This window comes from Drosophila teissieri, chromosome 3R (assembly GCF_016746235.2).
Source record: "Drosophila teissieri strain GT53w chromosome 3R, Prin_Dtei_1.1, whole genome shotgun sequence".
Taxonomy (NCBI): Eukaryota; Metazoa; Arthropoda; class Insecta; order Diptera; family Drosophilidae; genus Drosophila; species Drosophila teissieri.
This window is the reverse complement of record NC_053032.1, coordinates 6,032,172-6,047,439: the sequence shown is the minus strand read 5'-3', so window position 1 is coordinate 6,047,439 and position 15,268 is coordinate 6,032,172. Positions and strand designations below refer to the sequence as shown.

Here is a 15,268-nt window from a genome sequence, read left to right as displayed (position 1 = left end):
CACATTATATTTTAGTAATCACAAAATTGTTTAAAGCGTGACTACGAAAGTAAGCGGTAAATAACGATGTGGATTTCCCAGAACATGCAGGTTCGTTTGGTGACACTGAAGGATCCGCCAAAGACCATCCTATTCAGTTTCCTGACGACCAAGTTTGGTCAGATGATGATGGGAGTAATTGAGCCAATAGCCGGGGATTCGAAAGACCAAGTCGCAGTTACTGTGCTTCACTTCGTGGATAAGAACATTGTCAGTACCTACAATGAGGTCCGCAAGCGGTGGCCAAAATCCGAACTCTGGAAGGACGATGATACGGTCAAGTTGGTTGCGGATAAACTGTTCGGAGGCGACAAGGAAAACTCGGAGGAGATACCCATTGCCATCTTTGGAACTGATTTCCAGCTGTCTGTATGGAGAGCTCTGGTGGATATAAAAAGGGGAGAGACCTGCACCTACTCCCAACTGGCCGAAAGCATGGGTCGTCCAACGGCAGTCAGAGCAGTGGCCAATGCTGTGGCACGAAATGACGTGGCAATCCTCATTCCGTGCCACAGGATTGTTTCACAAAATGGAGATTCAAAGTTCCACTGGGGCCCAGTCCTCAAGCAACAGCTCCTAGCCCATGAAAAATCAGAGAACTATTAAAAAGTGTTACTTGTATTTTTATTGAAACTCAACTCCGCACAAAGGTCTTACTGTTGGGTGGTAAGGAATTTGAAAATGCAGACAGGCTCGAGATTGTGCACTTCCTACTTATAAACTGTACCTACAAAATAAGAGCGAATTCCTCTATTCCCGATGCAGCAGCACAAATATTGCCAAAATAGAGAGAATGGCCCACTGGAAAGATGAAAATTCGGGCTTAGTAGGGAGCACAGCACAAAAGACTTCCAACTTACCTTAACCTTGGGATATTCGTTCATGAAGATCGTGATTATGCCCACGTAGGGCAGGAAGCCCCTGGCCCGGCCCACAATGTCCTTTTTGGTCAACCACAGCTGGTTGGGTGCATACAAGCCTCGGTCGTCCACGTTGTTATTGTCGCCCTTGGTCAGGAACTTGACGGATCCATCCTCTCTGTTAAAAAGATTGGGATAAGCATGGTTTTAGATTGTTAATATGTACATTCGCAGAGAGCCCACTACTTTTGCTATCGCTTTAATTAGCTAAAGTCATTGGTATTGTAGCGGACTTCAATTACCGTTTAAGCTTAAATCGAATTCAAAATAACAACGATTTAAAGCAATGAAATGCAACATTAATTAAAATTAAACCCTATAAAAAAGACGTAATCTACATAAATTATTAGCTTTTCCCTTCATTGCTGGTGGTTTCCTTTTACTAGCCACTGTGTTCCGTGTACCATCATATACGAGAGGTAAAGCAGTTTAAAAATGTACAGAACAAATATTTAAAACCAAATAAAACAACGTGAAATGCAAAAAGGCACTCACTAACTTCAAAACTCAGTTCCCTTTCCTGGAGATTATAAATTATGAAGCTCCTTCCCCCTTACTGATCAAGGATGTCAAAATACCTACTTGAAAAGCAAGCACCCATCATGTCACCATGACCCATGCAAACCCTTGCCGGGATTGGTTATTGTAACCCGCCCCAGGAAACTCACTTCTCGTGCAGCTTGATGACGCGGTGCACAATGGGTATGTCCCTGCCCTCCACCTTGAAGACAACGATCTCACCGACGCGCACCGGCTCCTCCTTGTAGTTAGTCAGGAAGAGGAGGTCGCCGCGGTGGAAAGCCGGCTCCATGCTGCCACTGAGCACTACCACGATCGGCGACTCGCTGCCGGTGACCACCATCAGGCCCTTCCAGATCATCAACGCCGAGGAGACGATCATGGCGAAACTCAGCACCTGGTACAGTGACTGTGGGAAGGGAAAAGGATGCTATATGGGTGCATTGCCTGAAGAAGCGGCGCTGCTTACCTGACGTTTGTTCATTCTGTTGAAGTCGCCCAGCATCTCGTCGATCTGCAACATGCTGGCTACGCCCATGGCTGCGGCTGTGTTATTGGGGTCTTTGTGGAGGATATTAATCTATATAAATGCAATCAAAAAGGTCCTTAACAAAGATTCTCGGCTTCGTCCACGAAGACAGAAAATTTCCGACACGTATGTTTATGCAGAGATGCCAGACCGGCAACGAGAACGTCAACCACAAACGGGTAAGAGTGGAATTGTGTGAAACTATTGCTTGTCCACACTATTGTAACTCTCCCGCTTTTTTATGAAATTTATTTTAGGAATAAACTTTATTTATTGTCAGAGTTACGCTTGTGACTTGCACTTGGCTTTGGATTAGCTAAGTATAGTTACCGTAGGAATGCCTTATCAGCTTAAAGATTAAAGGTTACTCGGTACTAATATTCCTCAATAGTTATTTATGGAACTATACAAATTTTAAAATGATAAATTTCCATCATTTATCTATCATACACAGAACTATTTATACCACAACTAAAGACTTAAAAGAAAATATTTAAAGTAAGGCATTAAAAACCTTATAAAAACTAAATGTTTCAAATAATGTTTTAACCTTTTTTTAATATTAATATTATAAAAATATATTGATAAATAGCTCGGTTACTTAAATAAATCGTTGTTCCTTAATATATTTTTAATTTAACAGTAAGTACTAAAGTATTATACGCGACAGTGCTGCCGGACCAAACAATCGATATCTTGGCATACTATCACTACAATGTGACCATAACGTTTTCCGCACTTGGTGTGACCGCTTGCGAAAACGTGAAGTGAGCGCCATCGGTTGCGTTTTCTCGCGAAATAAATATCAACTAAACGAAGCAAGATGGGCGACAAACTGCTGGACTCGGCGCAGATCATCAATGGGCTGGCTGTGATGCTGTCCTTCTTCGTGGGCTACCGTTACGCCCTGAAGCGAGGCGATGCTAAGGAAGCTTCCGCCGAGGAAGCGGCGGCCTCGTTCTCAGTGGAATCTTCGGTGCCCTGCGGTTCCGAGGCTTCAGTTTCCGATAAGGTGAGAAGGAAAGCCCCTCGGAAGGTGTTCAAAGCGCCAAATGTCCTTTCCATTTGCCAACCTGGTACTCGAAACTTGAGTTAGAATCAAATGCAACACATTTAGAATTCATACACTTGCGGTCACAGTAATAGCAGTGCCATTCTTGAGCCTTATAAACTTTTTGTTCGGAAGGACTTTTCAAAATGCCATCCCCTCTTATAAGACGTATTATTAGGCAAAATACGTACATATCTAAGCTAATCACAAAAGCTTGATTTTATAAAACAAAAACGGATATCCGGACTTTTAAAATTGCAGGGCTATGGAGGCTTCAACGACAACTTTAAAATGGTCCTGGTGGTGCGCAACGACCTCAAGATGGGCAAGGGCAAGATTGCCGCGCAGTGTGGCCACGGGGCGGTGGGTGCTTACCAGCGGGCGGTGGTCAGGACGCCTCGATTACTGCGGGCGTGGGAGAACTGTGGTTGCGCCAAGATAGCCGTTCGTGTAGAGAGCGAGGCGGAGCTGATGGCCATCAAGAAGGCAGCCGAGCGCCAGCAGCTGAACACGTGTCTCATTCGCGACGCCGGTCGGACACAAATAGAGGCTAACTCCAAGACTGTGCTAGCCGTGGGCCCAGCGGCTGCCGCAGACATCGACCGGGTTACCGGCCATCTGAAGTTGCTGTAAGATCCGCACTACGGAAACTCTCACAGGCCATTGGCATTACTAACTCACTAAAGTGCAACCCGACAATTCACAAAGCAGTAGGGCGCATCGCTGGAGCGAGGGAAAGGCTGAGGATGGCGTCATGCCCTCGGATAGGAGGACGACTGTGACGTGCAAGTTAGGCTAAGATTTACGTTATTTCGATTACTGTGAACCGAGCTATAAAATATTAAACGATTGACAGTCCGGCCTGGAACTGCAAAGCTCCGAAACGTATGTTTTTTGTAGGGGTCAAGCGGGAAATCCCTAGCTCAAGCCAACCATGTTTTGCCTTGTGTACCATTCTAAAACTATTGTATATTATAAACAACATTCAACCGTGTGATAAATTCTATGTTAACATAGATTTAAAAAAAGATACACCCAGTTTATATTTAAAGTCATTTAAGTACCAGAAAATATTTAATATAACTTTAGACAGTAGTGGGTTTCTTTAAACGGTAATGATAACACTTGTTTTTCTAGGACTCATTTTAGGTTTTAGGAGATTTGTTAAAAAAAAGATTTTTTAAAGAAATGGGTTTGATAAATTGTAAACTGTAAAAGTTGGCATAAAAGAAATAATATTTTTTCAGAGAATATATCGTTTAACTGATACAGAAAATATTTCCACACCGAAGTTCAATCTTATAATTAAATCTATGTTTTTTATTCTTACAACTAACCATTATCCCCTATCACTAGAAAGTCCAGGCATAATCATTGTCTCCCTGCGGTGTCTGTTGCTGCTGGAGTTGCTCTGCTTGCAGTGGAGGCATCCCTTGGTGCTGTAACTGCTCCATTCCCTGCACGTGCTGGAAGTCCAACTGTGATGGCTGCTGGTAGTCAAGAGTCGTGGGCTCGTTGGACGAATCCACCATGTAGATCTGCGACTGCGTTGATGTCTGTCCCATCTGCTGGTGCTGCAAGGCGTATTCCCCGTCGTCAAATACCTCCTTCTTGATTCGCACATGGGAACCATCGTCTTCCTCATCACTCTCCGAAATGTCCAGATCATCATCAATACCCATTCCGTTGTTCATGGTATTAACAGTCGTTTCCGGCGCCATTTGCATGGCCATTGAATCTTCCTCCTGAGGCGGTAGGCTCATTCCTATGGCTGAACCAGAAGCGGCACTTGTGCTGGCTTCGGGGGGATTGTACGGCCCATTATCATCCTGATCGTGGGAGAGGAAGTTGGTAAAAGCACCCTGCAGGCTGCTGGGCTCGCCCAGGTTCTGGCGAGTCTTGTGCATGGCTAGGAAATCTGAGGGGTCGTAGTTGGGGTCCACATCCATTGATTCATCTGAAACGTTTTAAAACTACTATTAGAAAAATTGTACTCAAAGTCCTAATGGGATTAAGGGAGTGCGGACATGGACATCGAGGGCACAACACAAACACGTAGTAAGAATAATAATAACGACCTTGCTGCTGTTGAGCATAGTAGCCGCCCACGCCACTCAACTGCACCATTGCTTCGGCCACCTGCTGGCTGTCATCCTCGCCGATCGGCTCCTCTGCTTAGGTGATTTGCGTAAAATCAGAAACAGAAAAAAATCCAAACAAAGTCAGCGAATGAAAGTAGTTTCTAGATTAGTATTACTCTTCAAAACGGGGACCAAGAACCATAATAAACGTATTTTAATATTTATATTACAAATTTTGAAATTTAATTATGAAATTAAATTAAGAATATATGACTATAATATCCAATACCCATAACCAAACTTTCAGTTTAGAAGATTCAATTTTCATAAATAATTAATCAATTTGTTTGAAGTAATTTAAAGAACAAATAAGTTTATCGTATAAATGTACCCACCTGCCATTTGGTGAGCTTCTATGTCGATCTCTGTCTTGATGTTCTTGGGGTCAAACATGCCATCCATGCCATCGGCAGGTGCATTGATACGTTCGCCCTGATCCAAAATGCTAGCCGCATTGTTCTCGTCTTCGGAAACCTCCTGGAAGTCCTCCTCCTCGTCATCATCCTCGTCATCTGTGGAGCATTGCAGGTCTAAAGGAAAACCAAATAATTTTAATAAAATATATCAAACTTTTGATCGGAGACTTGTGCATTACCAAATACTGAAATAAAATGCAAAGTTAATTTAAACTATTTGAAAATGTAGAATTAAATTATAATCTACAATCATGCAAAATGTAAGCTAAGGATCTAGAATTAGTGCTAGTTAGTCATTTAAGCTCGTATATCCAAACCGAAAATGAAGTGCATGTAAAAAGCTATGGGAGGGTCAATAAATTTTGGGTTTTCCGTTTAAAAAATAGATGCAAGTGAGTAGTTGTGAGGTGGCTCGCAGGCTTAGTTCCAATTATTCGACGACTAGAGGCTTACCTTCATCCAGGAAGTAAGCTTGCGTCTGACTCATGTTTGAGGCAAGGCTGTCCTTCCTCGGACGCCCCCGACCACGCTTAACCGGATTCTGGGATTTGACTAGAAAAAGGTAAAAGTTTTTGCAATTTGTTGTGGCAACAGTAAAATGTTTACAGTCGTTTATATTTCTTGGGCCTAATTAATATGAAATCGTCTGACCTAAAATCTTGGTATATTTTGGAATATGTATGGAAAAGATATTTCCATTTTTAGTTATTAAACAAGGCCCTAATAAAAGTTTATAAGATTCCAATAAATATACTGAAATAACTAAGAACTAACCTTTCGAACAAAACCACTTTTAACAAAGAAAACTCACAAATATTAAAACGAAACTAAAATTACCGCAGGTATATATATAGTATATAGTATTTATGGGTCTATATATACATAAATTAAACCCTTATCTTTAAGGTGTGTGTAATACAAATTCTAAGTACCCAAAAATAGCGCATTTTATAATTCCATAAGCTTACTAGACATATATTCATGTGCATGCATGTGGATCATGTCCAATACCTCATTATCTACATGATATCTATACAACGAATCTGATTTCATCCATTCAGAAGTTCAATTTAAATTAAAGTAAGTCTTGGATTAGTATAAGCATAAGGATTCTTTCGGATCCGTGTCAACCATAACCAAAGGTTCTGAATTCGAAATGTAGAAGAAGGATGATCAATACCAATAGTTCTTTAGAAGTCAACGTAAGAGTAAATGTAGAAATGAGTATGTATGAAATTTTAGTTGATGTGCCACAGATCCTTGACCGATCAGGCGTAACAAATAAGTTACTTAAACCCAAGCCCACTTACCCTCCTCCACGGGGTCGCGCTGCTTGCGGGGCCTTCCCCTTCCGCGCTTCACCTCACCAGGACCTGAAGGAGCTGGTTTTCGCACTGAAGGTGCCGTATGCGACGAACCGGCCTCAGCTCCCATGCTGCGATGGATGGAGTTCGATGAGGAGGCATGTCCCCCATGACCCTCGACATCGATATAATCATCCCCGGGCGAACTCGCCCTGCTGCCACGGTCAAAGTTGTAGTCATCATTGCCCCAGGCTTCTTCGAACTCTGGTGCATTCTCCCTTGCACGCTCCTGTGTCTTAGCTATGTTATTTTCTAACTGGCCGCAGTGCTCCGAAAACTAGTTTAGAATATTTTTGTAAGAATAATGGTGTATGTATATGCAGCCAAATAAAAACCTACCTCAATTAACTGGGTTTGGGCATACTCTAGTATCTTCTTTGCGAACTTGGTGTAGCGGGTGTCACTGCCGTTGTACTGCTCACAGTTGGTGGCAATCAATTCGATATCAGCCAGATATTCGACGCGACTGTGATAGCGATGAGCTATTTTAAAAGTAATTATTAGTATTCAAGAACAATTGTCATTCGCTAGGATAACTAAAAGCCCACCTTCAATGTTTTTGCCGATAGTTTCGAGGTCCATGGGTCGCTTAATAACCGTGTAGTAGTCCTTAACCTGTTTCTTGTTGACAGGTTTAAGGAAAGGCCAGCTTTCTGGTAATTGTTTAATCTGCGTATGCAGCTTGTCAAAGATGAATGAGAGCGCAACTTGGTCATCGTCGTCCAAAAGTGGGTTTATTGCCTTTTCGAGGCGCATCAGTTTGTCTTCGCGCTCAGCGAGCAGCTCAAAGCAACTGCTAAACATGCGTTGAGCAGCCAAAGTGTATGCACTCTGCGGTCCATTGTAGATTAGTGAGTTGTCCACAATCTGCTTGAGATCCTCCAGGAACATCTCGCGACTCGTGTAGCGCCTTTGGCGAATATACTCCCTCATTGTTTGCAGATCCATGGGCTTGGTCACTACGCGGTAATAGTCGGGAACCTTTTTCGCACTCACCGGGAACAGGAACGGGGATACGTCCGGCATAGATCGCAGTTCATTGTGAATAATCTCCAAGATAGAGGACAGTACTACAACGGGGTCCGTGCGCCTTCGATTAGCAGTTTTATTGTGTCGCTGGAGATAGTCACAATGAAGATCGCCACCCACTCTACGTTTCTTCTTGCCCATCGCATCTCGGGGAACCTTTAAGGTGAGACCAGAGCTAGACCCGCTGCGACGCTTGCCATCATCACCACCATGACGCTTGAGAACCTTGCTACTCAGCGTTACTTTAGTGCCATCGACATTCACCAGATCATCGTCATCCATTGTCATCTCTTTTTCGCTCTGCTCGTCCAAATCGTCAGCCAGAGATGGATTCGACTGGGACAGACTGCTTTGCATACCAGAATACAAGGGACAGGCTTTGTTAGTGCGCATGTGACCAACCTGACCACATGCGCCGCACTTAAGCTTTAGGTCTGGCTTAAGCTTAAACTTTTTGCGCGAAGGGCTGACCTCCTTGTAGCCGCTATCCCGCTCCTTGTGCGAATGACCGCCCGAGCTCTTAGGATCACCCAAGGAAGTGGGCATGCCACCTGGCTGCAGTTTCTGGTTCTGAGCCAGCTGCGCCAGGCGTTCGCGCTCTTGGTTGCGTTTGATGCGACGTAGCTGCTCCTGAATGCGTCTCTTTTCGCGTTTCATCTCCTCCTTCTGCTGCTCATCTAGCGTTGCGAATTGCTTTATGAACTGCTCGTCCTTAGTGGTACGAATCTTGATGTAGGCGTCGATAACCGGTTGCCGTCGCACAGTCTCCACGCGGGTATATTCCTTTCCATCGTTTCCTCTGAATGTACGCGTAATGCGAAGAATCCTGCCCTGGTTGTTGGTTGCCAGCATTTGCTGTCCGGCCTCCTCTTTTCCTTTGGCTCCCTTGGCTCCTCCACTACTACTTGGTCCGCCGTGTTCTTCGTCAAGCTGGCGAAGCAACTCTTGCCGCTCCAGCTCTTCACGTTCCCTTGACAATTGCGTCGAGGTTTTCTTGTTTGACAGCATGTTCTCCAGATTCTTGCCAAGTTCTTCGAGATCAGATTCCTCGGAGGCCGAGGACTCTGCCTCATCAGTAGACAGCACTTCAGAGCTGGCCAGCACTCTGTTTTGCAGGTCGAATATGCGCTGACACTCTTCCTTATAACGCTCCTGATGCTCAGCAATGGAGAACCGGTTGCCACGAGAGAACTTATCCATTCCCTCTTCACCGGCCTTTGCTTTTTCTGTGGACAGAGTGCGTACCACATCAATGACCTCCCAGCGGGAAAGCTTTTTGATCTCCTCCTCGGGCACCTTGAACTGCCGCAATAGCTCTTTTGCACGCTGGAGTGGCAGCCGACGCAAATCTGCATCTGTTCCTGTGACTGACCGTTTTGGCTGAGACTCTTGCTCCTCCTTGGTTTGCTGTGAAAGGGAGTGAAAGAAAAAATAAAGTATTTTTTATAATTTAAAGAACAGGTGAAAATTGTATTACTGTGGGCTTGTTTGGCACTCGAACATATGAAAATCCCTCTCCACATCCCGTTGGATCGGCCGGACCACTTAACTGGAGTAAACACTTTCCCCGCATGGCCTGTATATACGCGCGAGTTGTGTTCCAAGGAGCCACCTTAACTTCGTCGTCAAGTTTCAGTTGCGCCTCCTCGTCGTCATCTTCTTGTGGTGCGAACAAAAACTTCTCTCCATACCCAGCATCCTAAAAATATAAATATATGTGTAAGTTAAAGTAAAGCCTCAGTAGAACGAAGTTTCGTTTCTTAACAAAAGCTGAGCTCATACAAGCAAAAATTTAAGCACCGTATCAAATTTTCCTGATTAGTAAGATTTAACAAAAGACTACGAAATGTTTCGAAACACATACCTTTAAGCGTTGTTCCGCCGCGATCATGCTAAAGTAAGCGCAACACTGCTCAGGTGACACCATGGCCCGGATCTCCTCCTCGGAGGGAAGGCGAAACTCCGGTTTAATAACCCACCAATTGGAGTCCATGCCTGTTCGCTTGAAGTCGGCGCACTGCTTTAGGCGCTTTCGGATGCTGCTCTCGGAATGAGCGGGAAAAGCCTGTTTTATATCGTCCATTCGAATGCGGCGCGGATTATCGCGACTTTTCCAGAACAAGCGGTAAATAAACACCTGACAAAAACTGTTAGCAAGGGAAAGAGAGCGCAGATCTCAGCACTTACTTGAAGAAAGTCACGGGTGAAGTTATTGGCTCTTTTGGAATTTGGACCCGGAACCTCGTACAGCGGACACTCCTGGCCCACCGTGTATATTGAATTCACCGATCGTATCCAGTAGTTGTTCCGGGTGCGAATGACGAGAAAATCGTTGTGAGCCATCTTATGTGGATAAATAGGCGCTCGGTACATGTTGTTCTCAATCGCCTGGATGCACTGGCCAGGATGTAGGATGCCCAGAAAGGGACTGGTGTGTGCAAAGGCAACTTCTCCATAAACATAATCCTGCGGTCCACTGTCCTTCTCCGCTTTACGCTTGTAGTAGTTCTTTATCTTGGAGCACATTCCCACCTGGTTCATCAGTGGCGGATGCTCTTCGCAGAATTCGGCTAGCACAATGTCTCCGTCTCTTCCGCTCAAGTCCTCCGGGTTGCGCATAAAAAAGACGTCTCCGCCACCGGAGGCAATGCGCTCCACTTCGCGCTGCTTCGCCTTCTTTGCGATGGTCTTTATTAGTGGGAAGACGGGGTGGGGGATAGACTGCGCCATTGGTCCGTGGGAGTATTTCTTTAGGGGCGGCCGATGGAAGGACCGGAGCTTCATCGGGCCCATGTGCGTAGGCACAAACGGAGCTCGCAGTTCTACTACCGGAGTCGAATGCTGGATAAGATTTCCTCCGCCCACCTTAAGTCGTAGAGTGGGTTCTGTCTTCGGTGTGTAGTACCTGTAAGGTAATCAAAATCTGCATTCTGCATCCATTAAAACATTAAGAGACTTACGTGTCATTAGATATATTGAAGGGGTCACGATCAGGACTTTTGGGTGGAGGCGGAGGTGTGTCCTCCGCAAGCACATTAATAACACCCGCCTTGCCAAGTAGGATCTTAGACTTCTTTACGTGAGGATGAGGTATCTTGATCTTAGGTGGAGGACCCGTGCTCTTATTAATTTTGGAGGGATCTATGTCATCGGGAATGCCCAAAATGATATTTTCGTCGTTGGGATCCAGAGTGAGTACCTTCGGCTTTGGCACCTTGCTCATTTGCTGGGCATCCCAGATTACCTCGTCCTCCCACTTGTGGTATATTAGTTCCTCATTTTCCACTGGAAAAAGACTATACCAAGTGTCATCAGGTGCCTCCGCTGGTTTTGCTTGAGCACTAAAATCGATAGAAATATTAGTGTGAAATACTTAGGAATTATACTTTCAATAAAATACTTTTGCTGAGCTTTCTTGCTTGATGCTCCCGAACCCTGCTTGGAGCTACCACTGCTGTTTCCTACGGGCATAGACGTTTTTCCCGGCTGACTAAAGGCGCCAGCCGTTCTCGATCCGCTGGAGGGCAACCACCCAGCTGCATTTGTCTTTGAGTTAAGCTTTTGTAGCACCTTGGCCTTAATGTCGTTGCCGTCCCAGACAACATCGTCTTCCCAGTGCAGCTGGGAGACCATGAGGAAGGCATCATCCGCAATGCTTGGCTCCTCGTCATCATCCTCTGGACTCTTTACATGGCGTTCATCCTTGATCTGCGACTGAGACGAGGAGGCTGCCTTCGTCTTGAAGCCGTAGTTGAAACCCTCTCCGGAGTCTGGAACTTCTAACATGTCATACCAAATCTGTGCAGGCCCGTATCGCCAGTCGGCCACCTTCGGCTTCTGATCGCTGTTCTCTCCGTTGTCTGGTCCTTCTGGGCGCACATCTTCGCTGTTGAAGTCGCCCAGAAGTTTGTCCTCGTCGTCGGACATGCAGTCCGCTGGCGTTGGCTCTGCAGCATAGTGCAGACTGAATCCCCGCTTTCGTGGCTCCTCAGTATCGCTGGGAGAGTCCGAACCACCAGTGTTTGTTGTCTTAATGGGTTTAAGAAAAGTTTCCTGGTTATTACCCGCATATATAATAACACCTCATCCCGTTTAAAAGAACTCCAAATATTAAATGTATATTCCCACCTTCTGATCCCTGGATTGATTTCGCTTCCGGCGGCGCTTGCGCACGTGTCGCCAGATCTGGGGCAGACTTGTGGGTTTACCTGGTCCGAAGAGACGGGAGAAGCGTAACACCTTCTGGGGACGAAAGTCCGGAAAGAGCTCACGCACATCGACATTCTGGTACTTGGATGGTAGTATGTCTGCCAGTGGAGTGTCCAGCTTTCGATCCGCATCTAAAAGGAAAGACCATTAACAAAAGAGACTATTTTTTCAAAAAACTTGTACCTTTTGCATCGGTAGATTTGGGGTCACCACTGGGACTGCTTGCATCATTTGACTTAGCCGGTTCGTCAGTGCCCGAACCCGAGCGCATTGGCGCACTTGGTGGAGGCATTAGCTCCTTATCGTCCTTGGCTGCAACAAAATTGGAAAGTTATTGCCTTTTTCGTTAACGCAGAAAAACTAAATTTATAAGTGTCACTTTGACAGAAAATGCATAGAACCCTTTAAACTGTCCCCAGGTCTTTGCTGCTAATACTCCTAGTTTTCAGTTACCTTATAGTTTTGTACTCTAATTTGGATTTAAATAGCTAAATAAAATAAAATCCCCAGTTTATACATTTGGGCATTATCCTCTCTTCTCTGAGTAAACTGACATAAAATGTTATCAAACGATTGTAGATTACGCTCTTACTTACTCAACTTGGCCTCTACTTTGGAGGCGGGAATGGCATCTTCTAAGTCATCATAAGAGGTTATTTCTCCGGGCGGAGTGCGTGGGCAGTCCTCGGATAATTCGGTAATATCAGAATAGTCTATGGCATCGTCCTGAGCCTTTACGGCACCATCCTCCCCTTCCTCACTTTTGACGCCCGCTTTCAGAGCATCAAAGGCACTCATTCCTCCGCTGGCACTAGCGTCTGACTTTTCCGCCTCCTCGTCATCCGATAGAGGCTCGGCTTCTTTGCGGTCAATGACCTCGAGCAGCATAGAGTCCAGACCCAATCTGAAAGTTATCCATACGAAATGGAAATTATATATTGTGAATTATGAAATACGTAGTATGCCGTGTTTAAATATGCATGTACATACATATGTGATTATCCCAAAGAAGCCCTCTGAATATCACCTTGCACTAGGATAAGAAGACTGGGTATACTCACTTGGAAAGGGATCCAATGTTTTCCCGGAGCTCCGCATCAAAACCGGTGCCCCCGCGACCCTCTCCATCATCATCTTGCAGCAGTCTGCCCTCGGAGTCGATGTTGCCGAAAAGTATGCCGGTCAAGTCCAATCCGTTGCCGATCGATCCCTCGTCGTCACTGTTGTCGGATTCCATCTCCATTTCCAAGAGCTTCCAATGTTTACGCGGCTAGAAAATGTTCTTTGACAGAGCGGAATTGCATTTATTACACGCGTGAGTGTGACCGTCGATGGACATCGCAAAGATACCTTATGGCTCTCCCGCAGGCACCAAGAAATCCACGATTAGATTTGGACAGGGTTAGGAACTTGGGAAGGTTGCGGTCCAAATAAATTGGTTGAAAATATTTGTTCTCTAATTTTTATCATGGGATATTTATGTGGCTTAATTGGGTTTTCATCAAAAAATACATTCCTTAAATATACGTACATTTAATTTGTATTATTATATATTAAAATCTGAACAGCTTTTTTAAAAAAAGCCTCCACATTTTTTTTTTATTTTAAATATTTTACTGGTTATAAAGAATAGTTTATACCTACCTATTCATTCAATGCGGCACAGGAGCTGACACCTGAAAAAAGGCAGAAATTAGAAATGAGGTTTTCAGAACACAAAATTCTGTTGCTTGTCTAAAACGCTAGTGTGGTTATTTAAAGCTGCTTTACTTATCCATTTTTGTTCCGAATTGCCAGAATTTTTTAACAAAGAAACAATACTGTAGAATACAAACATAAATAAAAGTAAAACCTCTTTTTCGAAATAATAATATATATAATAATATAAATTTATATAGCTAAGAGTTTTTATTACTAAAAATATAAAATTTTTATGACAACAATATTTTATATATTTCCTATCTCTAGCTGAGTATCGCTTTAATGCTAATGTTGGCACCATTTAACATTTAAGTGAGTATTTATACCCTTTACTCGTAGAGTATGAACGACGTCGAGATCTGAGGAAATATAAAAGCTAGAAGGTTGAGATTAAGCATACAGATTCTAGAGATAAAATTTTAGCATGTATCTTACAATTTACAATTCAGATAAACAAGATATTTTAAGCGCACTATAATTTTGAAGTCATAAATAATAAATACAATTGTAAGAATTTTGTGCGTTACATTAATAATTTAGTTGCTGGAATGGATTTACTTTTATAAATTGTGAACTTGCACTTCTAGACAATGTATACTTATACTTATTTTTCAAGTGCAACAAGAGGTTTAATGTGCTGCCGCTCAGTTTAATGAACTTGCTGCAAATATTGCAGGTTATGCTGTTGTTAATTACTTTAGTATAATAGGTTTTGGCTGCGCTCATTTTTCCTCAGTTTTCCTTCCGTCTTCTTTTCACTTTTCAGTTAATTATATTAGTGGGGCCAATAAGAAATGTTAAAAATATATTTTACAGAAAAAGCGATATTCAATATATCATGTGAAATAATCTTACGATATAAATAAATATATATTTTTTTAAATATCAATATATTTTTCAAATCCCTACTATAAAAGCTCGAAAGTTTATATTAAACATGCAGATTCCATAGACAAGACGCAGCGCAAGTTTCCTTCCCACGCCCACTCTACCGCCTACAAACCGCCAAAACTCTTTCGTTCTAATCCACTATGTGCAATATGTATACAAAATATGTAAAATATATGTAAAAGTCTATTATTTTAACTTTATAAACTTTTATTCACTTTGTGGTAAAAAATTAGTGTTATTCAAATCTCGCAAAAAATCACATACATGTACATAGTTGTTATGAATTGGAAAATAAAATAAAAATACATGTAGGAGTTTAAAATCGAAATGCCTTTAATTTTAGTTGTTTGATAGTTTTAGTTTAGTCAGTTTATTTAATTAGTTTTTCAATACATAAATAAATCAGTAAACTAACAATCTGACAACTGCGGCTCATAGCTGGCATTTACATGGTAAAAT

At 43.3% G+C, this 15,268-nt stretch overlaps 4 protein-coding genes across 7 annotated transcripts; 2 read left to right on the top strand and 2 right to left on the bottom strand.

Moving 5' to 3' along the window:
• The first annotated feature begins 2 nt into the window (after nt 1-2).
• On the top strand, nt 3-672 carry LOC122620502 (methylated-DNA--protein-cysteine methyltransferase, inducible). Its single transcript, XM_043797993.1, has one exon. It carries the CDS (start codon nt 67-69, stop codon nt 643-645), a length of 579 nt encoding a protein of 192 aa, XP_043653928.1. The 5' UTR covers nt 3-66; the 3' UTR covers nt 646-672.
• On the bottom strand, nt 642-2,163 carry LOC122620503 (signal peptidase complex catalytic subunit SEC11A). The gene is made up of 4 exons (XM_043797994.1): nt 1,948-2,163; nt 1,628-1,887; nt 900-1,077; nt 642-840 (listed from the first exon to the last, which is right to left on the bottom strand). Exons 1-4 carry the CDS (start codon nt 2,014-2,016, stop codon nt 790-792), a joined length of 558 nt encoding a protein of 185 aa, XP_043653929.1. The 5' UTR covers nt 2,017-2,163; the 3' UTR covers nt 642-789.
• A 576-nt stretch (nt 2,164-2,739) lies between these two features.
• LOC122622205 (probable peptidyl-tRNA hydrolase 2) lies at nt 2,740-3,942 on the top strand. The gene is made up of 2 exons (XM_043800467.1): nt 2,740-3,019; nt 3,320-3,942. Exons 1-2 carry the CDS (start codon nt 2,831-2,833, stop codon nt 3,689-3,691), a joined length of 561 nt encoding a protein of 186 aa, XP_043656402.1. The 5' UTR covers nt 2,740-2,830; the 3' UTR covers nt 3,692-3,942.
• A 193-nt stretch (nt 3,943-4,135) lies between these two features.
• On the bottom strand, nt 4,136-13,888 carry LOC122622201 (transcription initiation factor TFIID subunit 1). 4 transcript variants are annotated; one of them, XM_043800457.1, is made up of 18 exons: nt 13,862-13,888; nt 13,568-13,673; nt 13,279-13,499; nt 12,814-13,121; nt 12,401-12,529; nt 12,137-12,348; nt 11,409-12,037; nt 10,969-11,349; nt 10,196-10,913; nt 9,873-10,145; nt 9,486-9,707; nt 7,528-9,415; nt 7,319-7,461; nt 6,926-7,256; nt 6,069-6,167; nt 5,535-5,729; nt 5,137-5,229; nt 4,136-5,015 (listed from the first exon to the last, which is right to left on the bottom strand). In XM_043800457.1, the coding sequence occupies exons 3-18, from the start codon at nt 13,458-13,460 to the stop codon at nt 4,411-4,413; spliced, it is 6,408 nt and encodes a 2,135-aa protein (XP_043656392.1). In that variant the 5' UTR covers nt 13,461-13,499; nt 13,568-13,673; nt 13,862-13,888; the 3' UTR covers nt 4,136-4,410. The 4 variants fall into 4 exon arrangements, with proteins under 4 accessions (XP_043656392.1, XP_043656394.1, XP_043656393.1 ...); XM_043800459.1 differs by lacking the exons at nt 6,069-6,167; nt 13,568-13,673; nt 13,862-13,888 and having other exon boundaries at nt 13,279-13,555; XM_043800458.1 differs by lacking the exons at nt 5,137-5,229; nt 13,568-13,673; nt 13,862-13,888 and having other exon boundaries at nt 4,137-5,015; nt 13,279-13,555.
• Between the last annotated feature and the right edge of the window lie 1,380 nt (nt 13,889-15,268).